At 40.2% G+C, this 27,186-nt stretch overlaps 2 protein-coding genes across 8 annotated transcripts in view; one reads left to right on the top strand and one right to left on the bottom strand.

Annotated features, from left to right (window-relative positions):
- Nucleotides 1-514: 514 nt before the first annotated feature.
- Nucleotides 515-25,276, bottom strand: IRAK4 (interleukin 1 receptor associated kinase 4). 5 transcript variants are annotated; one of them, XM_040063569.2, is made up of 14 exons: nucleotides 25,204-25,276; nucleotides 22,821-22,881; nucleotides 20,465-20,552; nucleotides 15,203-15,372; nucleotides 14,024-14,169; nucleotides 13,517-13,714; nucleotides 12,615-12,775; nucleotides 11,870-11,934; nucleotides 9,966-10,080; nucleotides 7,880-8,022; nucleotides 4,785-4,968; nucleotides 3,925-3,987; nucleotides 2,176-2,334; nucleotides 515-2,068 (listed from the first exon to the last, which is right to left on the bottom strand). In XM_040063569.2, the coding sequence occupies exons 4-14, from the start codon at nucleotides 15,361-15,363 to the stop codon at nucleotides 2,009-2,011; spliced, it is 1,455 nt and encodes a 484-aa protein (XP_039919503.1). In that variant the 5' UTR covers nucleotides 15,364-15,372; nucleotides 20,465-20,552; nucleotides 22,821-22,881; nucleotides 25,204-25,276; the 3' UTR covers nucleotides 515-2,008. The 5 variants fall into 5 exon arrangements, with proteins under 5 accessions (XP_039919503.1, XP_039919502.1, XP_039919501.1 ...); XM_040063568.2 differs by lacking the exon at nucleotides 25,204-25,276 and adding an exon at nucleotides 24,948-25,125; XM_040063567.2 differs by lacking the exons at nucleotides 20,465-20,552; nucleotides 22,821-22,881; nucleotides 25,204-25,276 and adding an exon at nucleotides 15,560-15,650.
- Nucleotides 25,277-25,354: 78 nt separating this feature from the next.
- PUS7L (pseudouridine synthase 7 like) overlaps nucleotides 25,355-27,186 on the top strand; it is a 28,850-nt gene continuing 27,018 nt past the window's right edge. For 2 of the 3 annotated variants that reach the window (XM_058420409.1, XM_058420410.1), the window contains exon 1: nucleotides 26,390-26,506. In XM_058420409.1, coding sequence (XP_058276392.1) covers nucleotides 26,443-26,506 — 64 coding nt within the window. In that variant the 5' untranslated portion in view covers nucleotides 26,390-26,442. Of the gene's footprint in view, nucleotides 25,465-26,389; nucleotides 26,507-27,186 lie in introns of those variants that run through there. The other variant, XM_040063188.1, reaches the window with a different exon arrangement.

Below are 27,186 nucleotides of genomic sequence, written 5' to 3'. Positions count from 1 at the left end.
CTTTATGAGGACCTCAAAAAATTGGGTGGGAAAGGGAAGTTTCTTCTCCTTGCCCCCTGTGTATTAAAAAAAAAAAAAAAATAGTTGCCACATAAGTTAGCTAGTTTTACCTAGTTAACCCCTCATATTTTCATTCACTAAAGATGTTCAAAACTTGTATGAAAGGGTAGCTAACATCATTTTCAGTGAGGGAGGGAAAACTACTACTGAAAACTCACAGCAGCACTGCAAATAGCAATGGTCTAACATCTTGCTTGTAGCTGAGATTCTCCTCACACTGAAGAATATGATTGTTGGTTGTATGAACAAAAATGTTCTACCATACCAGAGGTGAACAGAGCTGACCAGGGAGTTGCTACGGCAAACACATTTCTGGAAAACACTATAGATGTATTCCAGCTCCAGGGAACAGTATAAAGCAGACGTGTTCTAATAAGAAACCTTCACATAACAGCTGGATATGCTTAAAACTGAAGAATGGCTTCAGCAGATTTTATTCTAATTTAGCTTTACAGCTGCTTTTTTCTTCAGGTTCAGAGCTGTACAGCTTTATTGCATGAAGTGAGGTTACCATTATGTTATTAACAAAAATGTAAGCAACATAAAATGATGATTATTTCCTAGGCTCAAAGTTTAAATAGCAGAAAGAAGTAATAATGCAGAGTTTTTATTTATGTTAACAGTTTTTTACAATTTATACTCAAAAAAGCTAGAAGCCATTAGGTAAATCCTTTTTTCTAAATTAAGCTATCAGTTTGAAAAGGCAATACAAAATGAATTAATAGCCAGAAATCTAATGATATCATTACATTAGAAATCACATGCTTCCTACAACGAGATCTATATTCCTGAATGAAGTCACACATAATCACAGAATTTCAAATTTAACTGTAGGCCAGACTATGTTCCTATCCCTATACTATTAAGAAAGTTCATGAGGTGCAAAATGAGGTTATATGAAAATGACATCTTTCATTTACAGTGGTAATATGTTTATACTTAGTCCAAAGTATCTGGAATCTTACTAGTCACTTTCATTCCATTTTTAGTCTGCTTTGATCTGTCAATGTTTCTATTTTAAAAAGTTTTCCACTTATACTTTTAGAAATGTATTTTTGTATGCGGTTAATATACATATATATTAAAAATAGCTTAATTATTTGACTAATTAAAATGCAGAATGGGTCTTCACATCATTATTCTGACCCCTTTAAGAAAAGCAACCATCTGTGTTTATAATCCATATGGAATCCTCTCCTAAAGTACTAAAAATACTCAATCCTCCTAAAATAGTCAAAGTAGCTAAGAGTCTTCCTGTGAATAATAATAATTGTTTTTTTCATCTCAGAGTTCACCGTAAGAAAGCATTTGCAACTGCAAACGCATCTGCACAGCAAGATAGCTATTTTGCTTCAGGATCCTTGAAATGAAAAAACAACCTAGAAAATGTTTTGCACCATTTGACTGAAACAAACATCAAGAAGACTTTTTGATAATAATCACATTCACTAACAGTACCAGACCATTCAGAGTAATATGAACTCTCAAGCTACAACATTAAGTAGAAGCTTGTTTTAAATGGGTAATACTATTGTCATTTCCTAAAAAGACAACATTAAACATCATTATAGCTATTAAATGATTTTGTCTTCATTAGACAAAGGCCTAGTACACCTGATCAATAAAGCCATTTGCAGAAAAAGCATTCTGCCCAGTTAGTCGTATGCCTTTGCAGCAGACATACTAGATACTTGGAAACACAAAAAATCAAATAGATTATAATATGGAAATGCATTCTGAAAAGCTGCAGGAGATGATGTATCAGCACTGCACTTTGTTAATACAACAAAAAGTTTTCTCATATTAAGGGCCCAGTGACTAAGGATGTGTGAAAGAGCTGCTGACATGCCAACAGCTCACCTTACATGTGTCTGGAAAGTTCTGGAAAGCAGAACCGCTGAAAATGCTGCACTAAATACTAATTAAATATTTGGTACTGGAGTCTCCATTACAGAAACACTCGTGTATCAGAAGAAACACATTTTATCTCTTGGAGCAGCTGTTGGACCTGGAAGAGAACAGACAAATACAATTAACTGATACTGTAACCATACACAGGGGACACACACACCCCCACACCCCTAAAATAAGCTTTTTATCTGAAAGACTACATACCATCTTAATGTCTGGCCTTCTGTTTTTTTTGTCATTCAGACACCGACCAGCAATTGAATACATTTTATGAATTGAAGTTACATCCCAGTCACCCATCTTTTCATCAATATAATCCTCAATAGTTGCTTCCTCATCCTCAATTTCCTCTTTTATACTTAGCTGCAAGAGAATTTGAACCAACAAGCAGATAACATTGTAAGTATCTGAACAGCATGTGAGAGTATAAATGAATTATAATTTTTTATTAATTTATTCATTGTTTCTATATTCTATATAATTTTAATTACCACAACATCATAAAGCAAATTTCTTTAAGCTGCATCATACAGATTTAACTGTTTAACTCCCACTTTAAGGCTCAGTTTTCTAGTATTGTTTCTTTTGTAAGAGAAAAGGCACAGTCAACAAAGTATCTTAATAACCCACAAATATGCAAGCTTAAGTTGTTATAATTCTTTTAATCACTTTTATAAAGCCTCTTTCTGTAAACGAATGTCTGTCTGTAAACTAAACTTCCACCTCCAGTCTCAGTGGCTGCGGGTATCCACTGGAAACTTCTAGTCAGAAATCAAATTTTAAATCTGACCGGTTAAGTCCAAAAGTCCTCAGTTCCAACACACTTAAAATGGGTTATCTGTAATCACACATACTGTTTGAGGAAGCATAAATGAATAAATAAGAGGCAATGATTAGAGGCAGATCTGCCTTCCTCTGTGGGTCAGTCTGAAATTGTTGACCAGCATTCAACTACCTCAAAATTTTCCTTTCTAGCTTAGGATGCCATATGGTCTTACACTGACCATTCTTTTTATGGTCCCAAAAGTACATTACAAAGATAAACTGTCCCAGTCATATTCCTTATTAGATTCTATCTCTGAAAAAGCCCACTTTAAAAGATCTGAGTTCTCCAAGGCGTTTACAAGCTCAACATGATAATTATTCTGCTACTCCAGAAGATACAGCTTAGAAAGAAAAAAAAAAAATCTATTAATACTATACTGGTACTCCTAAAGATTTGGAAGAAAGTGATTTATACTGTTACAAACAAATCAATCCAGACCTCAATGCTATTTCATACTTAATAAATAAATTAGGCTTTATGTAAAAAGTATTCTAGGAAAACCTTGGATTAAATAGTTCAGAACTTAGTTTTAAGCTATATGAAAGGCTAAATTACGATGAATCTTGTAAGGTTTTTAATTCAAGAGAGTGAGCTCTGAGACATTAGTTCCCTAATCAGCAGACTGAATTACTAACTGAATAGTAAAGAAAATTCAGCCCACCTCTCACTCTGCAAAAAAAAAGGCCCTTAAATTTCAAACTTCAATAAGGTTAAAAGCATAAGGTACTTGCATATTGTTAGTAAAGTTGAAGAAGATGGAAATTGATACAGAACCATAAAGAAACAGGAGAGATGAACAGTTCAAAACATTTCGGGGAATGAGAAATTATCAGGGTATCTGGGAGTATGTTTATAGAGTACAAAGGTATTACAACAAGAAGCAGTACCAAAACAAAGAATTCCAGTATCAGATTAGAAGATGATGACCTTAAGGGCTAAACAAATCTACCAGCAAGAGATAAAAGTTTCAGCCTCACCTCTAAGACAAACATTGACAAAAAAGCTGTTTTCACAACTACATATTTTGATGACTAATTTGATTGTCTCACAACCTGTTAACTGACTTTGATTTCATATAAAGTGATCCTGGAGCAATGAGAGGGAAGGAGAAAGCATAAAGAACATACCAGCAACTGTGGCTCCCGCTTTTCATCTACTGGAGGAAGACCCGTTATTATTTCTAGTAAGACCTAGGAGGAAGAAAAATCAGGAGAGAAAATGAAGCACAGAATAACCCTTAGCATACATATGATTTGCAAAAAGGAGCATGACCTCCAGCCTGTCAACAAATACTGTCAGGATCTGTGTATGTCCAAAGATTTCCTGTACAATTCATTGTTTTTGTTCCTAACTTTATTTTCATTAACTGTTATTAGAAGTGTGGCTTACAAATTTCAACACAAGTTATTCTCACCCTACATGGTGTTCCTTCACAGCAAGATTGAAGGATTTCCAAACTATTAACAGTGTTGGGCCTACCTTCCCATGAAACTAAATGCTGTGAAGGAAGTGGGCAATAATGAGTAGGGTCTTGGATCTATTCAGAATGGATTAATTTTACTTCCAATTATTAAGCTTATATCTTTTTTGTACTCAGCTCTAAGGCAAATCCTACATGGACATTATATTTTTGGTGCTGAATATAGTAAAACACAGTAATTTTGGAGCATTTTTACCTTAAATTTTCTTTTTCAGCCTAAGTTACACTTTTGTGCAATACCATGCAAGCAAAAACAATGTTCCACTCCACTTCAAACCACATTTAACTAGAACTTGGAATATTATTTTACTTTGGTCTTTCACATAGCAAATTAACATATTCAAATGATTTTAACAAAGTCAAAGTTTAGAAACACTATCTCAAGAAAATATCTATTGGGAAAAAGAGAAATTACAGACCAGAGTAATCATTTAATTTCAGATACTCTTGATTTTGTGTGCTTTTATAATTTACAAAAGAATATACTTCTTCCCACATTCTACTTACTACTCCAAAACTGAAGATATCAGATTTAGGTGTTATCTCTCCTCGCAGAGCTTCAGGTGCCATATAGGCTGCTGTTCCAACAATTCTTTCAGTCATGATTGTCTGTGTGAATGTTACAGATGCTCTTGAAAGGCCAAAGTCAGAAATTTTGGGCACATATGTATCAGTTAATAAGATATTTGCACTGGTGGAAAGGGGAAGGAGGAGAAAAAACAAAAAAGAAAAGAGAATTTTCCAAACAGTACAGTAAATAGGTTTTAGGACAGACTAATAGTTCTTCGGTAACTGAATGTAAACTGCTATTCTGACTATCAAGAAAGCTAAGATATTTATACATTGTTCATAAAACAAGCTATATAAATTTAGTTTTGTTGGAAATTCCTCAATTTTAAAATTCATTCCTCTAAATAATTGAAGAACTGACTGCAAGATCCATCCATGTTTTTTCTAGTGTGTGCAGGCATGCATGCCAAATTAAAAAACAAAAGGCAAAACAACAAAACACAAGGAAAAAAACTAGACACTCCCCCTACCCCCAAACCTTAGAAAAACAAAACTTTCTTGTAACAGGCCAATTATGTTACATTTATGGTTTGGCTTTAAGAGGGACAATAGAGAATACTTAGCTCTCATCATCTTCTACAGGATCACAGTTTAATTCTTATAGTCTGTGCTCAGAACTAACAAAAGCAGGTTTTTTTATACCTATTATGTAATACTATGTCAACCATAACAAATTCATGTGACAAATGAATAATACTACTCTTATTCTTGTCTTGAAAGAAAACCAGAAAACTATTACTGCTAGAATATTGTATGTGCCAAGCTTTCACCTGACCTCCAGCTTTTACTTTCCTCAAAAAAAAGCAACCCTGACAAATGAGGCTCATCTCAAAGTCCTTAACACTTTCATAAAATACTCAGTTAGATGAATTACAGCAGAAATCTGCTAGGTTTTAAACTTATACTACATAGAACCATTTTGAAATAACTTGATTTAATATTTATGAAATCCTCATTTTCTGATCCCTTTAATGCAACTGTAAGAAAGCCACAATAGCCTGATACAGCATGTAACACTTACTAGAAAGTTCTATTTCTAACTTCCCCTTCTTGTTCACCAAATCGGAACAAAATTAACACAGCTGTAAGTTACAATGGTTCACTTGATGTTAGAACTTCTGTAAATAATGCTAGATAAATGACCACTACAAAAGGCCAAACACTTGTCAAGGCATCACCCACCAACTGGTCTCCTGTTTAAAGCTCAACTTCTTTAAAAAAAAAGAGAGAGAACAGGATCACAACTTCATAAATCTCAGCTTCTTATCAACTTGAGTCAAGTCCAAAGAGTGGTCATTTTGGGGGTGGTACACAACAAAGAGCACAACAAATGCAAGTTCTACGGCAACTTTCAACTATTTCCTGGGCATAACCAATCCAAAAACTATGAACAACTGTGAGAACAGCCATTAAATCATGACCCCTCTAGCCTAGAGGAGCTCTTGTAGTGCCTGTGTGTTTATGAATGGTCTCTACATGTCACAGCAAAATGAAGACTGAAGTTAGTCTTCTTAGATGTCTCTTCATCTAAGTGCTATTTGGGAGCGGCAACACTATCAATAGTATCAATCAAATCTATTGAACTATTCACACATCAAGTTGCAAAATATCCAAACAAAAAAACCCCAAAACCCAATTTTATAATATGATCAACTCACAGCAGTTAGAAGGGTAGAGGAAATGTAAGTAAAAAAGTGCATCCCTTCCAGTCATTACACTTCTCCAAAGGCTTAAGCAGGGAAGAAAGAAGAAATAAACTGTGAAAGTGGCAAGCACACAGGAGGCAGCTGAAGCAAAAGCTTGTTCCTCACAAGCTGCAAGGTCACAAAACTGAAGTTGCCTGTATTCAGTAGAGTTGCCAGAAGCCAGATAGCTATTGAAAAATTATCCGTAACACCTAATTGGTCAAGAAGCATTTGGAGCTTTTCTTCAAAGATTTGGGCTGCTTAAAAAAAAAAAAAAAAAAAAAAATAGAAAACTGTAGCAGGAAAAGGGAAACAAATAACAACATCAAAAACACCAGTAAAAGCCGATCAAACTCTACAATAAAACCCTCACCTATTCTGAGTTCTGATACACATAGAAAAAAACTCTGGTATAACAAACAACAAACATTCATTATCACTGAAGAACCCTGAACTTCATGAACCTGGCTGAAGTAATTTTACTGTATTTATAAAAAATAGGATTAAATCAAAGGAGTCACCCTGAAGAAGTGTTCTAGGAAAAGGAAAAACCAAAAAAAGGTGTGTTTTTATCTGAAAAACTCCCTATTTAAAGATTAATTTTTCTTCAACAGCAGCTCCATTAGAAGCAGTTGTTAAAGTACAGAACTTCGTGTGTTCTCATGGCACTCAAATAACTATTTGAAAGTAACAGATTATGTTACAAATTACAATTTACATATTGCATTTATAACACAAATTATAATTACAATGCAAAAATCTCAAGGCTGGAAAGCTGTCCAGTAGCTGGGGGAGCTGGCAGAAAAGGAGCCTCAGGGAAGATTTGCTACAATTGTCTGACAGGAGACTGGAGCCAGGTGAGGGTCAGTCTCCTCTCCCAAGTAGCAAGCAATAGGACAAGAGGAAATGGTTTCAATTTATGCCACAAGAGGTTTAAATTAAGTGTAAGGAAAAATTTCTTCACCAAGTGAAGCAGTGAAAGAGGCTGCCCAGGAAAGTGGTGGAGTCACCAGTCCTGGAGATATTTAAAAGACATGTAGATGTGGGCACCTGGGGACATGGCAGTCCTGGGTTAATGGTTGGACTTGATGATCCTAAAGGTCTTTTCCACCCTAAGCAATTCTGTGGTTCTGGCCCCATAATTATCTTTAGAAGTACTGGTCATGTCCTTGTGGCACAGACAAGATTGTGGTGATGGATGTCACTTGCAGAAGACTGTGCCCTTGACTGAAGTAATGCTTTTTGCAGATTGTTCTCTCTAAAATTACTTTAACAGGGGAAAGATGAAAAAGAAAAAATGAAAAATGGAAAAGTAAAAATGCAGCCAGCAATAGTCTGCAGCTTTACCTTTTAATATCTCTGTGAATATGATTATTTTCATGCAAAAAGTTGATGCCATTTGCTGTACCTTGAACAATTTTACACCTCATATTCCAAGGAATTGGTGGAGTTTCATCCTTGATTAAGAAGAGAGAAAGGCTAGTAAAAATCTGAAAAATATATATGCACTCACATAAACCAAAAGAAACATACAAAACTCCCACAACGCAAAAGTGACTTCTTGCTATGTTTCGTTATTTTCAAGTAGATGATTAAAAACACTACCAGCATATATTTCTTAACTGACTTGAGCAGAAATGCAGGCCTTTGTCACATTACATTCTTTCCCTGCATTTTGTCTTAGATTAAGTTGCCACTTGCAAAAAATGTTCTTGGTTAATGTTTGACTCTGACCCTCCAAGGCCAGCTGCTCTGCAACACCTGCTTTGTATTGGCACTGATACCAGAGCCTTCAACCCCCAAAAAATAATTCAAAGCAATCCACAGATTTTAGTAAATGTTACTTACGATGTTTTTGGATTTCCTGAGAGTTTAGCTTTATTCATGCAACTAACTAAACCTTAGAAGTAAGGACACCTACATTTCAAAAGCAGTTCTTAATCTTGTCAGTGGCCAAGGGAAGTGGATTACAGTATCTCACCATTCTACCACCTCCCTTGCCTGCTCAACATCCAGACACAAAGATGACACAAGCAAGAGTCCATGCATCAAACACTCCCAGTGAAGTCACAAAATGAAGTTATAAGCAAGAACATTTATTCAAGTAAGTACATTACTCAACTCTCTGATCTTTCTAGTAAAAGATTCTTTCTAATTTATAGATTCTGATTTAGATTCCTTGATTTATGCCATAAATTTGACTTCCTTGTAAAGGACTCAGTTATTTCTCCTTTAGCTTTCAATAATCCCCAATCTTTTAAGCTCATTTGATGATAATGGCCAGTTTTACGTATGAACATTTTCATATATATCCTTGTTAAGCACTACTCATTTCTACAGATAAACTTGCAAACTTGTGCTGTCCTGAGGTAAGACTTAGCCTCTCTTCTGCACTGATTCAGTTAAAAAACAAAAATAATTGCACATGTAGCAGTGTATGCAAGCAAATGAATCAATCTAAACTGAGACAGCAGTGCTAACAGAGCTAGTCCTCTCCCCAAGAACTGATACTCAGCCTCATCATAGAACCATTTCTCTCCCACTGGAGCAGAAGTATTTGCATTTGCCCTACAAAGGAAATGTCTCCAGGTGAAAATTAATTTTTTTTTCACCAAGTATTATTTTATCAGCCTAATCAGTCCTCTAATCCAGATCTTTCTCCAACTAACAGATGCTTGAACGAGTACAACCAGAGGATCAGTGCAGAAAAAAAGCAAGCCTAACATTTTAGGTCTGGGGACATGAGTGGTTGAAGTAGTACTAATTTAAGATGTTCACCAGATTACAACCTCAGAAGCTGAAATTGCTTAGTACTAAGCAGATTTTTTGAACTCCTTCAACAAATTAACACAAACACTAATTTACTAAGTCTGGCTTACTATTGGACAGTGTGTCCTTGATACAAAGAGGTGCCTCACCAAACCAAAGCAACTTATTATTTACTGAAGGCCAATTATAGAAGATACACCATTTGATTAAATCAGAAGCATTTACACAAAACAATTATTTTTACAAATGAAATTCACATTTACTTAGGTACTTCAAAAAGAGATAAGCAGACTATGAACATGCTATTATAACCACTATCACAAGGCCAATTTCATAGTGCAGAACCTCAGGAACCAGCAGAAAACATGCCAACATCAGAAATGGGAACAAGACTGCAGCACCCTCTGCACTGCCTCACACAGGCATAGTCAGTCCAAGCTTCTGTGATGCTTCAGGTCCCAGTACATGACATTGTATTGTCAATCTGATTTGACTTTATTCTGTCTAAAATCTTATTGGAAGAATACTTATTATTAGAACACAAGAAGAAAGAAGTTAAAACATCAGTTGGCCATCACAGTTCAGTTCCATTTGAAAGACATTCCACAAATTCCTATATGTTAGCAAAGTAAGCCAACTGGTAGCTAGAAAAGATTTCACTTACCAGACAAGCAAGTCTGTCAAGCAACGAACCGTTGGGCATGTATTCATACACCAGACACGGCTGAGCACCATCACTTGAGAAACCAAGTAATTCTACTAAATTTTCATGCTGACACCTATAGCAAAAAAAAAAAAAAAATCCATTCACATGTGCCCTGAAAGACTCTCAACATCTGAGGAAAACACAAGGCAGAGGGAACTTGATTCCCAATGACTTGTTTTACCTCTACTGCACAAAGCCAGGTTTGTGTGGTGATGCTTTAAAACAAAACCAAATGTGATTGTACTGGATAAGAAACTGGATAAGATTTTCAGTTAACAGGCAAATTGCTATGTGCCATGGGTTGGCACAGGCTTTTAGTTATGGAGGAATGTTGAGTGTTTTTTTCCCTGTCAGGACCTGGGAATTGCTTTAGAAAGGAGAGGGACCTATCAGAAGGCCAGTTTGGGATATTGGCATCTGTTTTGACCACTGAGAATGTCAAATGCACGTTTGGGCAGTACCCGTATAAAACAGCCGATTTCCTGCAGGTCAGCCCTTTTTCCCTTTGGCCAGAGAGAGGAAGGTAACGCTGTGTGGCAGCCAGGGGTCAGCCGGGCCCCGCTGGCCTGTCCGGGCAGTCGGGGCTGGGCTGAGCCGCGCCCAGAGGAGCGGCCCTGGCCGGGCTGTGCCTCCGGCCCGTCTGCTGCCAGCAAGGGGGGCCGGGCAGGCTCTGCCGGCCGGGCCCTGATACCAGCTACGGGCCTGGCTGGGCCGGGGCCCGCCCCGATTTAAACTGAGGAGTGGGCAAAAAAGACATTTATGATTCTGCCTGATTTTTTTAATTCTGGACTGCCCGGGTCCTGTGATCTCCGATCTTTAGGTGTGAGTTCCTCCACGCCTCACACCACACCAGTTCGGCCTTGAAAATCTAACACCATGAGCTGCAGCAAGAGAGGAAAAGACTCTGGGCACATTTAACCCTTTCCTGGCAATATGAAGCTTCCAAGGCCTAACGCTTCCCTGAGAAAGAAAAGGGACAGAGCAAACATAAAGAAACAGCATGAAATCAGTGGAGCGAGAGTGAAAGGGATTGAGGAGTTGCCACTCCATTTTAAGCTGGACTCTCTTATTGACCCATGGAAATTCACTCTATATATAAGATTATCCCTTTAAATCATGGGAAAGATATGCATCTGGGGAGATGATTGTTTAGATTTGCGTGTAGATTTGAGCAAAGGTGTTTGTGATGGACTAAGTGATATTAATCCCATAAAATGCTTGAACAGAGACGAGAAGCCCTCCGCGCCAGTGAAGAAGTGAGAAGATATCTCTGTGCCTTAAGATGAAGAATCCTTTGCCTTTGGAGTTATTCATGTTTAAAAGGTGACACCCCAGTATACAAGAGTCTAAGACCCATGACCCATAAGCAGCTTGGGAAACTGCTGGGAGGGCTCACAAAGGCAGGTTTCCCTGGGTGGCTGTTTTTGTGACAGTTAAAACCCACAAGAGAACTGTTCTAGGTTGTCAGTGGGATCCATGACTCTAAGAGAGACTACTCCTAAAGACTGGTGAAAGATTATTTTCAAATGGTGAAACTGACTGAAAATAACAAATTTTGTCTCTATGTTGTTTTGTAGGAAAGTTAACAGTTTGTAGGGGAAGAGAAGAGTGGTTTTGGAGTTTCATTCTGTTTTGTTCTTGTCTGTTTTCCAACTTTCTTTTTTCCATTCTTTTAGTGTGTGCTAATAAAAGTATTTGTTTATTTTTAAGCTTAAGCCTGCTTTGCTTTTCTCCTAATCTTTCTACCACAGAAAGAGAATAAACACTAATACCACTACACTAAATTTGGCAACCAGAATTTGGCAAACGTGAAGCCACTACACTATGTTAGAAAGACAAAAATTGTATAATGACGTACTCACTTTGCCATTATGTTTATTTCTTGCTCAAACTGCTGTTTCAATTCCTGAACACTAACATCAACCATCTATAAAAAGAAGTATTTGACATTAACATCACTGGTTCATGATAAAATGCACAGTTGTTCATTAAAAAAAAAAAAAAGAATTTTAAGCCTTTCTTAGTTTACTTTTCACAATAAACCTTCCACTCAGTTAAAAAATAAAGTATCAGAATATGACTTTAAATTCCTTGGAACACTGTATATATAACTGGATAAAAGGATATAGTTTCAGCAGTCAACAGCTTACTTCATTCACTGCAGTTGCCCCGTAATAGCATTTAATTACAAAATTCAATATTCACACAAAACAATGGTTATACAGACTAAAATTCTGTGACAAAACCTATTTCGCTTGTGAATCTCAGTCATTTTAATCTGTAATGGAAACCTCCTTAGGACCCCTTCTCTTCTGGCACTTCTTGAGGGTGAGGGGAAAACAACTGGGGAAGCACTCTGCTCTTCCTAACTACTTGCTTAGCCCCTCAAAGGAGATCTACAGAGAAGGCAAGAATTAGCTCCTGTGACTGTGCTGACTCACAACACTAATGGGACTAAGGATAAGCATCTTAATCCAACTAATGTGTAACATGGTGACAACATTTTTTCAAATGTATCATTCAACACTTTTCACAATAAACAAGATAAACAAGCCTATACTATAAAGTACACAGTCATTAAAATGAAAAATTCCCAGGACAACTCACAGCAATGAGCTTCTTGACAGCCACGTTTTTGCCATTGATGTAGCCTTTGAACACAACACCAAAGCCACCTTCTCCCAGTTTATTACCTCCAGCTGATTCTGGTCGGGCATCAAAATTATTTGTAATGCTTTCCAGGTCATGAAACAAAAAATTCTGGAAATCTGAAAGATATTGACATTTAGCACAAAATTATGTTTTCACTTAAGGAACAAGGTTTTCTGTTTCAGTTCTCTTAAAAAAACACTTGCTACAGCACAAAACCTGACACAGGGGAGCCCTGCTTCCAGCTCTGTGATGAAGATACCAGAAACCCAAAAGGAAGACAGATAAACATATATAATGACCTATGCATAATTTTCTTCCCAACTAGTACTGTAGTAAGCATCTGATTGCATTTTTAATTCATACTTATAATACAGGGAGTGGAAATGAATTGTGTAGCAGATCACAGAGAGAGCCACACTGCCTTATATATAAAAAACACACCAAGGTTATATCATGTTTCTGGCAGCAACCTAAAAGTGGACCTTTAGGAAGGAATAGACCAACCACACACTTTTCAAAAATGCCTTCTTTAGTCATCTTTTTTCCAGCATTCTTAGTCATTCCTGACATACAAAATCTAGATTTAAAGCATGAGATGCTGAACAGTCTATAAAATAAGTATTGGAAAAGGGCAATAGGAGTATGTTCTGCAAAAAAGAAATTGCAGTTTAAATAACACTTAAGACTTCCCTCAAAGTAGGTGTCTTATTGCCAAGATGCAAGATGCTGTTTCCCACAGACGCAGCATGATAGGAATAGAGTCATCACTCTTATGCACTGCTATGATTTATTTCACGTGGGGCGAAGGCCAGATCAGCAAAAAAATAGCACTGAATTCTACCAAAGTCAATGTCTACCTGTATTACTGGACTGTGAGCTGCTGTTTTCTTCACCTAAGTAGGAGGAATCTGAACGCTGCTTCACAGTACTCTGAGCTAAAACAGGCTTTATACATGACACTTCTTTTTCCTGTACAGGTAGTTGTTTCTCATGCATAGGCAAGGTTTCCTGTGAAGAAAGAGGTAATGTAACTTCTTGTGGCATCCTTACAGCTTCTGAAAAGGGAATTTAGAAAAAGATAGCTATGTTAGGAACCAGAGAAAAACTAAGTTATATTAGCGCCAGTATTTTTGAAAATTAGGAGATACATAAGTATCACCAGGTTATATTCTGCCACCATGTGTAAACTCCAGCACTCTTATTGAAACTTGAAACTCTTATTTAAACTGTTATTACAAGTGATAGAAAGTGGAAAATATATTTACTTTGGGTTATTTTAACCTAATCCTTTCTGATTTTCAAGTTAGTGTGAAGCTCTTCAGCATCTTAGAAAAGAGTACAAAATGTACAAGAGAAACAGTCACCTGGAAGCAAAAGACTTGCTGGTGCTAGGAACTGATTCCTAATCAGCAGATCCACAAGATCAGCAACTGTACAGTTTGTGGTTCCCCAGTCATAAAGCAATTCACACGTAGGGCTCTTTCCCATTTGTACAAATGCCTCAAATCTCCTTAAAAGATAAGTTAAGATCAATATTACAAAAAAAAAAAAAAAAAAGAAAAAAATACCTCAAGAAGCATGAAGGGAAAGAGATTAAAGGCAAATGACAAAATCTGAATGCACTGCAAAAATCACAGATCTTCTGAAAACATAGGCAACCCCCCCCCCCCCCCCCCCAAATTCATTTAAAATCAGGGGAAAAACATACAAAAAAATGGGGAAAACTATGGGAAATACACATATACATGGCTTCAGCTGTTTGCCTAGGATCCATAATATATTGGCACCTTGGACTAACGGAGAAGAAAATGTAAGAGAGAAAGAGGAAGTCAGACCCAGATCAAATGGCAAAAATAATTGTTTTGCATCCATTTAGCATTCACACTCCATTTTGAATATTTTGAGATGGGCATTAGGAAGAAAATGAGAACCAGTTTCCTGACTGATTTAATACTATTGAAAGAAAAACAAAGATTTAATACTACCATTACTAAAAAACACAGGAAACCCAGGATGATATATACAGCATCTAAAAATCTCATAGTCTTTGAAACAGCTTCAACAAGGATTCAACAAGCCCTTCAAGCAATGAGGAGCTCATAAAATATTGTGAGCATTACTTCACAAATAAACTTGTTAGTTTTAGGCCTCGGGCTCCCCACATTTGTTGGGCATTTTCTTGGAAACAGTGGATTAGGAGTTACAGTCCAGCTGTCTCTTGGGCACAATGACATCAATATCTACCAGTCTTTAGGGTACAGAAAGCTATGCAGCCCGTCCTGTATTGCTAAAATTACCTACGTCTGTAACTCTAATTAATCCTAATTTCTTTAGTCAATTTTCTGAGGCTAGTTTAAGAATTGAGCTGCAGAACAATTAGGAGTAATTACCCTGCATTCCCTAAGGAAGGGGGACTGTAAAACGCAAGTGCCCACCGGCAAAGTGCAGCAAGTTACAGTAATGGGATGGAAAACGGGATTAACAAGGTATTTATGTTGAACGGGTAACGCACGGATTTAGGTTACGGGACTTTTATGTAGGACCTTATATGCACTTGGCTGTATCTGCTTTCACCGGACGGGTTGGTTATATCCACCGCAAGTTTCTTCCACCCTTCCTGCGGGTCGATGAATTCTGCCAGCCGCCTCACGAGCCCGTAGCTCAGGCAGCGGACGTGCGTGGAATCGGTCACGGGCTCGCCCATCCTTCGCTCCTGGTGGGACACAGGGTTACCCGTGCGGTTCGCCGGGGAGCGGCCGCCCAGCGAGGCGCCACAGCCGCCCCGCGGCCCAGCGGGGCCGCCCCCAGCGGCGCAGCTCCCGCCACCCTTCCCGGCTCCGAGCGCCCCCTGCACCCCGCAGCCGGCGGCGGGGACCACCCGGAGTCCCCTCACGCCTCACCATCGCTACTTGGCCGCGGCGCCCGCGATTCCGCGAGCCCCACTTCCCATCGGGCGTTCCCGGCGCCCCGCTTCCCCTCCGCCGTTTAAACTTCCCCTTTAAGGGGGCGGGGCCCAGCCCCCGGGGCTGCTGACGTTACCGGCGCGGTGAGGACACAGCGGAAGCGCTCCCCCACCTGGCCCGCCCCCGGCACGCCCCATGCCCGGCCGCGAGGAGGGGGGCTCGTTGTCTCGTTGTCTCGTTGTCTCGTTGTCTCGTTGTCTTGTTGTCTTGTTGTCTTTCCCCCCGGCCCTGGGCCCTTGGTTACGTCCTTCGGCCCCCTTGATGGGAGGAGAGGGAGGAGGGGGCCGTGGCGCCCCCTGGCGGCGGCTTTGGGTGGCACGCCGGGCTTCGTCTGTGTGTGTCCCTGCCTCGTTCCCGGCCTGCGACCCTGTATCCATCCACCCATCCTCCCATCCACTCATCCACCCATCCACCCACCCAGCCATCCATCCATCCCTACCTGCCAGTCTCCCACCCTGCCTTTCAGCAGCCTTTTTTGTAGTAAAAAAGTTGGTGCCCTCGCAAAAACTCCTGACTGCACAGTAGGAGGGCAAGGGGATCCAAAAACCTCCCCCTGTCCCCATGACATTTGATTCTAGAGACCTACAAGTGCTCCAGTGGCGTGCACAGGGAAACCTGCTACGAACATGAGATCTGGTAAGGCAAAAGTTTAACCTACGTACATCCCCATCATTTCCACAATGCCAACACAAGTATATGCACACTTGGCTTCACAAAGAGCCCATTCAATGATACTTTTTTAAATGGTAAAGAAACCGCTATTGCGGTTTTTATGGAAAGGAGAAAGCTTAAAATATGTATGCATTATCTGGACATATTTGGGATATAACATTCCCTCATGCAGTTATATTTATGCAGAAACAGTGGATAAAGTAAGCTTGGATTCTGGATAAAACTGAGACAGCAGGTTTGCGTCCACTGTTGTTTTCACAACATAAGTTTATTAGAGAGATGTGACAGCTTAAAAGAGTAAACCCATGTGGATGAAATCCTTTTCTTCCCTTGGGGCCAAGAGAAAGGCACTGAGCATAGAGATACAGTAACAACACTAACACCATTTCAATTTCTTTTCTGGGTAAATGCTACAATCTTTCCCTTTTGTGGGATACTTTATTACAACTGAGTATACTTCACTATGGCCAAGTCCCTGGAACATGGTCTAAAAATGCTAGAAGTCGTCACCTTCCCAATTCCTCACAGCTTGCTTTACTGTGCTTTCTTAGGTATATTGTTCCCTATAGCTCCCTAAAGCTCTAAAAATGCCTTGAAAACTTTTGGGAATAGTCCAGCTTAAAAATCAGTGAGGAATGTTTCACTGATTTAAATTAATTTGAATAAACATTCCATCCTGCTTTAAAACTTGCAATCTTTGTCATGGTTTTCAAGCATTTGTGAGATGGAGAAGTATGCTGATGGCTTTAATGTATTTAACTGCCTCAGCACCCTCAAAACCTCAGCTGGGCAGCCAAGCCAAGGGCCAGACTCTAAGATCACCCTCCCTGCCCTCAGATCACACTGGAGATTTGTTTGTTTGTTTGTAAAAATCAACCTGAAGACTCCTTCATCTCAGTTCTGGCCGAGTTTGACCTATGTGATGGATAAGGTATTTGACCCTGTAGCTTTCAAAAGGTCTGGCATAACTATAGGAGCTCACAATGTACAGGGGTACTGGGTTGGAGGCTCCCAGTCAGGAGGTGGCTGATAGGTAGGAGTGCTCAGCTGGGGCAAGGGACCAATAAGCAGGGACTCCCATTCTCTCTGGTTTGTGCAGTTCTAATCTGAGTTACATTCAGGGAACCAAAGGTATTGGAGAAATCAGCAAGGTTATTTAGGAGTTTCTCAGAAATCAGACAATATTAAGAAAATCAAAAAATAAGCTGGAAATCCCTTTTCTTAACAACAAAAGTAAAGAAAAAAAAAAAATAGGCAGGGGATTGCAGGTCAAAAGTGCCATGTCATAATAGGCAGCAGTGTGTCCACAAAGAGGAAATTGAGGACAGCCTAGGTACAGCTCTTAAAAAAGCAACAGGAGAGGGAATCCCATGAGCTCCAATTTTTATAAGAAAATTCCAGAAGGCAGGAAGGAAACACTGTGGTTCAGCCACAGTGAGAAACAGGGCTTTTGTAGCTTTCTGTGGTCACATAGCGTGACTTGAAATTTTAAGTACTGATGAGGATTGAAGTGAATCACCCCAGACAGAAGGGGAATGAAAACTCCACAGTCATGTGGACTCATCCTGGCCTCTTGAATCTGGCTGGAAATATGCTACTTCTTACACTTCCAGGGAGTCCCAGATATTGTCATTTTCTCTTTCCTGACTGTTTCAGAGTCATCATCGGGTGTCATGGTGGCTTTAAGCTTACACCAACCACACTACAAAACAATTTCTGAATAACCAAGATATGCTAGAAAAGTTCCAACCCCTGGCTTTGAGCAGGTGCTTCATAGCCTGTGCTATGCACATACTACCCCACCCTACTCATATCCACACTAAGCAACATGCACCATTTCCCTTCTTTCACTTGTTTATATTCGTGCCTTTTTATTGGGGTGTTTTCTCTGCTGCTTGGCTACATATTTGTGTTGGACTGTGAATAATTGTCATGCTTGGTTTCTTGCTTGTTTGGCATAATTCATATCCTTCATTAAAAAAAAAAAATTAAAACAAATACAAGGAAAAACTAAGGTGACTGCAGAGCAGGTTGGTTTTTATGTCCTCATTTTCACTTGCTGTTTAACTTTGGTCTGCCACGAAGGGCCAGTTGTCAGTGACTGTATCCATAGACACACACATGCACGCACAGATACAATGAACTCTCTCATTGTCAGGCTTTACAAGTAAATGGAGAGTGCTTGTGTTCATACAGTTAGTTTGGATTCGTTCATACATGCTTTTGAACACTGCCTGTAAGCTGTCACACAACATTCCTCTTACATCCGACAGTTAACTACCAAGCTGCTGAAGCGTCTCTGTGTGAAGTGGATTTCAGAGTCTTTGCAAAAGAGGCTTTTGCTGAAAAATTCCATAGAAGAATGCTCCAGTAAATATTACCTTTAGTTCAGATTAAAGTATGAAAGACTTCATTTAATAGCATTGCAGAAGTGATGTAGTAGTGAAAAATGTAGGAATCCAAGAACTTGTTTACATCATTTTTTAGCAAAAAAAAAAAAAAAAAAAAAAGTTGAAAGTTAAAAAGTGTAAGAAATAATCATTGCACATAATACTCCTGTATACATATTTTACAGTGCAAGAGTTCAAGAAAGATCAAATTCAATAAAAAGTTCATTATTTAAATATAAATGTCAGTTTACAAGTGATATTGTAGCCAAGTCACTGCTGTGGAAAGACACAGCTTCTCTTGCTTACCATGTTTCTCCAAATTACTTGCAGTCATGTATAAGCAACACTCAATAATTTTCAAGGTAGAGTGCAAAACACAAATTTTATAATTGATAATCACAAAGGGCTGGCCTGGAGAGTGAGAAATCACTGAGATATAGGGTTTGCTGAGGACATAATTGCCAGGCACACTAGTATGATAATACTAGTAAAATGTGTGTATGGAATAGAATGATTTCAATTTGCATATTTGGCACTGTTTATTTTCTCGTTCCCTAAAGCATCGAGGATAAGCATTTCACACCAGCCAAATGTCATATGCAAGGCTCCTGCCTTGCACTAGCATGCTGTAAAACATGTATTTTAAACCCTACCAGCAGTCTTCCTTCTGCTCTGTAAGTGCAATGCCAGCTGCCACAGATCAGCCTGATCTTGCACACTCGCAAGAGCAGTTGCTGAGTAGGAGGAAGGCCAGCAGCTGGGGTAAGCATGTGCCCAGCCCAGAGCCAAGATAACATTGCTGCAGATTTATTTAAGTGTAGTTAACATTGCTGCAGATTTATTTAAGTGTAGTGGCTGATCTGACCAAAGCTATCTGGAGACATGGTCATGCAACTTGTATTCATGTTGGAAATACATACAGGGTGTATGTGTGTGTGTGTGTGCTTGTGAATCTAAGGACTGTGATCTCATACTCTGCCTGGCCACTTGGGAACAGGAGATCAGTGACAGTTAAAGTCATAGTGTAATGAGTGTGAGGTGATATGAAAATGCGGAGGAAACCTGTATTCATTACATGAACAAATACGATAGAAACAAAGTTCATCTGACACCAGTTGCTCAAAGAGTTAGCTCTTTAAATCTAAGCTGCCAAAATTCAAGTTTATTTCATTTGAAAGTACACTCATGTGCATCTGGGTCCAGTCACCTAGACGTAGATACAGTGTAATTTTAAATGCTTGTGAGACATACCCCCTTCCATTCCCAGAAATGACAAATATTTTGCAAATTCAGTGTCATATGCAAGCCCCATGCTACCTCGAAATGGCTTGGAGTACCTAAGTTCTCTAAAGCACACAAGAAGCTACAAGTATTCCTTGAACAGTTTAAACAATTTCAACAGCAATACCTCATTGTCTTAATCCAAAGCTAAATCCTACTCCTAAAACTTCAGTGACATCCATTCAAAAAAAAACAGACTTCACAGCTTCAGCTCTGCAAGTGTCTGTCACTATGCTTTCACTAATAGCTATCAGTATCACACTGGGTTAGTAGCGATGAAGACTTTGGACAGGAGCAGCATCTTGAATTAAGATGGAGGACAGCAGATCTCATTATTCTTTGAAAATATGAAGGAATTAGATTTTTGCTTCCCTGAATGGCTCAGGAAAAAAAGAGCCTCACAACTCTTCAAATTTGGAAAGTAAAAAAAGTTGTTTTATGTATAATGATGAATGGAACAACACAGTATTCTCACACATAATAAGTTGTCATCACTTACTGAATCCAATCTGGAAGCTGGAGATGTTACTGGAGTCCTCTCTGGAATCTGTTTTCATGCAACATTTCATCCAGCAAGGACGAAAGACCTGCAAGACGTCGGTGAGCCTTAAGTTTCTTTCTGAAATACGGCAATTTGTGATTGATAGAAAATGAAGGTTGAGATTTTTCCCCGGAAAAGGAACATCTATTACCACAATCTCATGGATAATGGCCTCTCCAATGAAGGAGTAAATCCTTGCCCACATGAGAAGTCCTCTTCTGCACAGCTGTGTCAGTAAAGAACACTAGTGCAGATGCAGTCTGCTCTGAAGGGGATTTTTTCTTTTAAGGGGAGCTTTACACTTTTGCTCAGGTCAGTGAAGCCCTTCTGTGTCTCCTCTCCATGGGTGTGGCATTTGACTACTTGTAGTAGTAAGGTCTGGATAATGGGTTTCACTGCATACTTGCTTTTCCAGGCTGTTCATTGACACAGTGTCCCTCATGGAGCAGCGGCTCCGTCCACCCGAGCTAGCCCAACACTGCGGTCATGCAAGGGACACTCCTCTGGATCCTGGGAACCACAGGAGCAGCTAAGGGGGTTTTCCCCTTGTCACGGGAGAGACCATGCTGAAGACAGAGGAAGGAGTCAGACTCAGCTGGAGGGCAAAATCCAAGGTCTTTATTCAGTCCCAGACCAGACATCCGAGCCTCAGGGATGCAACCCCAGCAGAGCCACCCCAGGCAAGGAGACCTGGGCTTAAATGCAGGGCAGGGACTAAGGGAGGGGACAAACCAACATCCAATGAGGGACAAGGCGGGAGTGGAACAGGGTTGGAGGTACAGACAAAAAAACCAGTGAGAATACCAAGGAACTTCCACTGCTCCTGCCCTATCACTTGATGTCCTTTCCCGAACTTTCTAGAAGCTGGGAGGAACAATCGAATGACAGGCAGGGCTCAAAGGAGGGGACTGAGAGGAATGTGGGAGGATTGACAGCGAAGAGGGGCAAGGACAAACCTTGGAACACAGCATTTCTTCAGGAGAAAAGGGAGGTGCAGAACAAACCATCGTAACGAAAATAAATAACATAAAATACAATACAATGTTCAATAAAACTAGTTCCAGCATCTGTACCTGGAGATACTCCAGTATTTTCTCCATCCACACTTAAGCCCTATTTTGCTTTCTGTCTTTTAACCAGCTCTCAAACTTTTAAGTAGTGCTTCCTCCAGAATAGTGGCATCCTGATAACCGTCGGTGCAGAAGAGCTTTTAGTTAGCTTTTTCTGCACTGCTTGTTGTGTTACTATGTATTTATTCCATCTGACCTTAATTAAGAAAGTCAAATTTCTGTGGCAGATGCTAACACTCACCAAGCAGTCATAATATCTTTTTTCATAGTCTTGCCAGGTGATCAGCTCCCCCTAAAAGATTTTTAAATGCTATGCTGTAAAACTTCAATATGGCACAGAACTGCCCAGACACAGGTCTCAGACAGAGACATAGGATTGGATTCCATCAGGAAGTACAAAGGAGAGGAGCACCTCGGGGTGTCCTGTTCCCCAAATGTGCACATGAACGTGGCTGCTGGAGGTCACCTCATTGCTTTGTGATTATAGCAATTCCCAGCTTGAGCTAAATATGGTCTAAGAAATTTAATTTGTTAATAAACATGGTGGTACTTCTCACCATCATATCACCATTGAATGCCATAGTGTCCGTGCTAGATGTTGTGTGGAACCACACATGAAATATGCTTTATTGTGTCCATTACAACACTTTTGCTTCTTTTGCATCATTTGGCCATTGGTAACTCCAATCCTTTGACATAAGAAGAGTCTTATGTCTTCATCCCTCATCCTTTTATTGTCTTGGGTTTTATCAGGATACTGTCAGATAACTAATGTTAGTAAAAACTAACAGGTTTTTGTGCAGCAGCTGATTTCTTAGGATGGGCCCCATTTGTATACAAAAGCAGTCACCCAGCCTTGGTAGGGCAGACCAGTCACCCGGATGCAGCCAGACCCTAACAAATCTCATTATTGGTTCATTCAACCATATACACAGATGAAAATTTCACACTATTTTTTACCTGAGAACATTCCATAGTCTGATATTACCATTTTAATTTAGGCCACTTAGTCTATAGTTACCGATGTTATTGCTCATTTGGAGTTAAACTTTTAACTAAAAAACCCCCATCTTTCTAGCTATGAGGTATAGGGTATGTATTTTTATTGTGTATGGTGTGTTTAGTAGTTGCCAGTCTGTCTCTAGAGTCTAAAGTCTACTTCTCTAAATGTTCATGAGTTATTGTCATGGTAAAACTACTGTTCTAATTTTAGAGAGAATAAAGAAACAAAATGTAATGTTTACCTTGACAGAACTTTGGGATGGATGAAGCAATTTACTGAAGTGTCTTTAAAAAAAGTTTCACCTTGAGACAGAAAATAGAAAAGAAAGATTTAGTCTGTTGCAAGATTCAGGGGTGTTAACCCCTATATAATTATATACTTATGCAGACAAAATAATAAAACCCCTGTATTTCCTAAGAAATCACCAGTGTGCCATATGGTTTCTAACAATGCATCTGAGGAAGCTGCACAGCCCCATTATCCAAATGTCTGTAAGCGTCACAATATTCAATGTTTTTTCTAATACCATCCCTGCTAAGGAGAGAATGCAGAGAACCAGAAAGACATTCAAAGCACTGCTGTACAAAGACCATTACACTGAACTTGAACATCTGAGCTTGTTTCTGAGTTTGTTCCAGTACACAAGTTGCTGTGGCTCAGCCCTGTGAGCTGTGCTCCTTTGCCTCCCTGCTGCAGGGGAAACCATCCAGGAGAGGATACATCTGTCTGACACCATCAGCAGCTCCAGAGACTGGTGTGTACCTGCTTAGCCCTGCTCACACAAACATCAGTCTCAGCTAATTCTGAGCAATGCCAGTTGGCCCACAAAAACCCCGGGGACTGCAGAACTCAGGCAGGTTGCTCAGTGTCCCTGGGTGCCTCCAGGTGACAGTGCTATGCTCTGCACAACCACCCTTCCTGCACTTGCAGTGTTCGTCAAAGCTCTGTGGCTCCTGCCTCCAGGCTGGCTGTGATAGCCAGCAGAGCTTTCTGGCATGTCTTAAATCCAAGCAAATTTTGCAGCAAATTAGACCTGTCTATCATACAGTATTGAGTTCAGCACAGAAAAAAAGCCCCAGTATTTACCAAATCACAGCTAAAGAAAACATAGTACTGCAAGACTATAGATGTTAATCAGAAAGAGGAAGATCTGGCTTAACGTTCCTCTCATCCTGATGGGATTCAGATTGTCTTTCCCAGGATATTGCACTCCTCAGCAGCCTACAGACAAGACTGTGGTGATGGTCATTTACTCTACAGGCAGAATGTGAAACTGATGGGAGAACAGAAAGCAGAAAAGGGTCTAAATCTGCGGGCTACTGTTTATAGGTACATCCTCGGCAAGGAGAAAACCTTGCTTCTGTTTCCTGCTTCCACATTTATTGTAATGAGTTAGCTGAGACTTCATTATTCTCATGTGGGAAAAGCCACTTCTTTAATCTCACAACTAATTTTATACAATTTTTACAGAAAATGAAAAAGTGAACAATCAGTAAGAGAAATATAACAGCATGATGGTTAAAGGATAAAAGTCACAACAAGCATGTTAAACTTATAAGTAATTTAGTTATGAGAAAAACCCATGGCAACTGCAAATTTCACAGAAACAGAAATATAGTAAGCCTTCTTAGAGTGCAGGGTTACTGAGAAAATATAATAATGTGTAATTTGGCAGACTGCTGAACAGCTGAGTAGCTTCTCGCAATTGTATTTTGTGTAATTTCATTCTTGTTAAAGCTATCAGACTATGTTGAAGTCTTTGATAGTTAATAAGGCACTGCATTTACGGTTTTCTATCTTTCCAGCAACTGTAAAACTGTAAAAAATTAGAATTCAGTCAGAAAACAAAATTAACTTTAAAAAAACCAAAAAAACCAACAAACACCTTTATCAACATGTTTTCGAGGCATACAAACACAATGCGTTAAGCGTTATTATACAGAGATAGCCAGAAACCATTCCGCGCTGGAGTGGGAGTGGGGCTATGCTGCCCGTAGAGAAAAAGGAGGGGAAAGGGAAGAGAAAAAAGTGCGGCCGCTGCCACCTTGCAGCTTCTGTGGGGAAAGGAAAATACAAACGCCGCCGTGTTGTGCTTACATCCGTAGGGGTTGGTGTCTTAACCCTACAGTGTCCGGGCAGCGGGGGCGGTGGGAGCCGTGCGGCCCGGCGCGGCAGGCTCGGCCCGGCCCGCCACAGCCCTCCCCGGGCTGCTGCATCCCCGTCGCCCTCCAGGGAGTCGCGGTAGAAAAGCAGAAGGGAAAAAGCAAAACAAAAAACCCTCTAAAGGCTGCACGTAGAAAAAGAGGGGAAAACAGCGAAAATAAATACAGAAAAAGTTCAAAAGACACAAAGCGCTGGTGGCTCCTACCTCCAGCCCCAGAGACCGCGGAGCTCCGCGCAGCGGGGCCGCCGATGCAGGGCCCGGCCCGGAAGAGTCGCTGGCTCTGTTGAAGAGCCCGCGCAGGGACCGGGGGGGAACGGCATCGGACCTGTCAGCTCTAGGGAGGAGCTGGGAGCTGGAAATGTTGTTCGGTTCCTGCCGTCTACAGAGCTCGCGCGTTCCGTATGGAGCTGAGAGCCGAGCCGTGCCCCGGGCTCGGGGGTTTCTGGAGGATAAAACTCACCCGCGCGGAGCCGCCTCGGTCACGGGCCGTCACCGCCCGTCATCGCGGCTCCCCGGGGAGCGGGAGCCACGCCACGCCGCCTGGGGAGACTGTGTCCTACCGGAGCCATTTTCCGGAGGCGCGTCCAGCAGTTTCCGTTTCCTGGCTTTTTGTTCGGTTCCCCCTGCGGCCGGCGTCTTTACATGGCTTAGACTGAAAGCAGTTTTAAAATGGTTTAACATTTTTTAATAGTCTTTTCAACATGAAAAACGGAACTAAAAGGTAACTTTTCTATCGTTCTTGGGTAGAGGGAACAAAAACGGACCTACAGACACAGGAGATACTGACCGAGAGGTCTCTGGAGCTCGCGGCGGGGGAGGGGGACGGGACGGTTGCCGCAGCAGCTACGGTCCCTTCAGCAGATTGTAAATTTTTAAGCGAATTTCTAATAAAATACCGTGTAGGTAACTGCTTTGTAGCTACTACATATTCTCCTGCGGCCGCTGCCCACAAAAAGTGCCCCAACTCGTCCCTCCTTTCGATAGAAAAGGTATTTTGTACGTCTGCTCTCACGTTGTCTTCTACGCCTTAGTAATAAAGTTCGCAATTTTCTTTTATCCTCTTTTATCTCCTGTTTGCGCAATATGCGTGCCCGCAAACGTAATACCGCTTTTTCGTCAGGTGAAATTAGTGATCTAAGTGTAATAGACTATGAACACGAAGAAAAGTTCCAATAGGAATTTATTACATTACAGCAGGCAAAGCAAAGGCAAATACAGCGCTGGATGGCAGGGGGAGTCTCGCTCCGCCAACTGCTGTGAATTGGCAGGTTTTTCAGTCTTGCTTTTATCTTGCTTCTTTCCTCCGATGATGTATGTGTGACGTGTTGCTGGGAGGGTCTCTTTCTGTCCCTCGGTGGTCGCAGAGATGAAGGCTGTAGTTGTCCTCTTCCTTATATGGTAACTAAGCTGGAATTCCTGAAACTGAAAGCTGATTAAGCAAGTAGAGAGAGAGAAAAGAAATTGGGCAAGGGTCTGTTTGCCTATAAGCTTAGATAGTAACATAGTAACTTCTTGTTATCTTGAGTTATTTGATCTCCAGTGAACAAAAAATAGTTAATGTTTATCACAATTCCCCCATTTCTCTTGTTCTTACTTATTTTTGTTCACTGTATCTTTGCAGTTCTTGTCTAGTTAACTCTAAAGTTTCTAAATTTTCTTCTTCAGGTATCTGATCATACTTAGTCCTAAGAAGCATAAGATGTGCCGCTTCCAGCCGGCTTTTCACTATAGTAATCAGTTTATTAAATATACATGGTCCAAAGGTAAGCCCGAGTGCCACCAGAATTACTGGCCCTGCAATAGCAGAAAGCAGTGTGGTTAACCAAGGGGAGTGGTTGAACCAATTTTCATACTAATTTTGATGTGCTTCATTTTCTCTTTTCCACTGTTCTATCTGCTTCCTTAGTTCATTCATAGTATTGATTACTACTCCTGTGTGATCTGCGTACGAACAGCATTCCTCTTTTAGCGCTACACAAAGGCCCCCTTGTTGTAAAAACAGCAGATCTAAACCCCTTCGATTTTGTAATACTACTTCTGACAGTGATCTCACTGATTTTACTAACCCATCAATTGCTTTTTCTATTTTACTTAAATCTTCATCTACAGAGATTCTTAGTGCTCTAAATTCTTTCTGTTGGTTGACTAATGAGGTTATCCCTGTTCCAGCTCCTACTCCTCCTACAGTTTGAAGAGTTGCTATAGTCAGGGTGGTGAAAGGTTCTCTTCTCATGAGGTGATGTTCTGGGGTTGTGTGCTGTTCAAGGACATAATCTTTTGGATGATAAGTAATTTTCGGTATAATAGTTACTTGAATACAATAGTCATGGGTGTGATTGAAAATTTTTAAAGATAAACAAGGAGTAATTCCTATACTCTGGCAAACCCATCGAGTATTGGGAGCTGGGAGCAACCAATCTGCTTTTTGTTTTTGCTTGGGGTT

The sequence above is a fragment of the Hirundo rustica genome, chromosome 4 (assembly GCF_015227805.2).
Source record: "Hirundo rustica isolate bHirRus1 chromosome 4, bHirRus1.pri.v3, whole genome shotgun sequence".
Taxonomy (NCBI): domain Eukaryota; kingdom Metazoa; phylum Chordata; class Aves; order Passeriformes; family Hirundinidae; genus Hirundo; species Hirundo rustica.
This window is presented reverse-complemented; position numbering and strand designations above follow the sequence as displayed.

What these genes read in the sequence shown, in the direction of transcription:
- IRAK4 (XM_040063567.2), bottom strand. An exon ending in TACAGCCAAGTGCATATAAG is followed by an intron (nt 14,170 to 15,202) that starts GTCCTACATAAA and finishes TTATCTTTTAAG; the next exon opens with GAGATTTGAGGCATTTGTAC. An exon ending in AGCGGGAGCCACAGTTGCTG is followed by an intron (nt 2,335 to 3,924) that starts GTATGTTCTTTA and finishes ATTCTCTTGCAG; the next exon opens with CTAAGTATAAAAGAGGAAAT.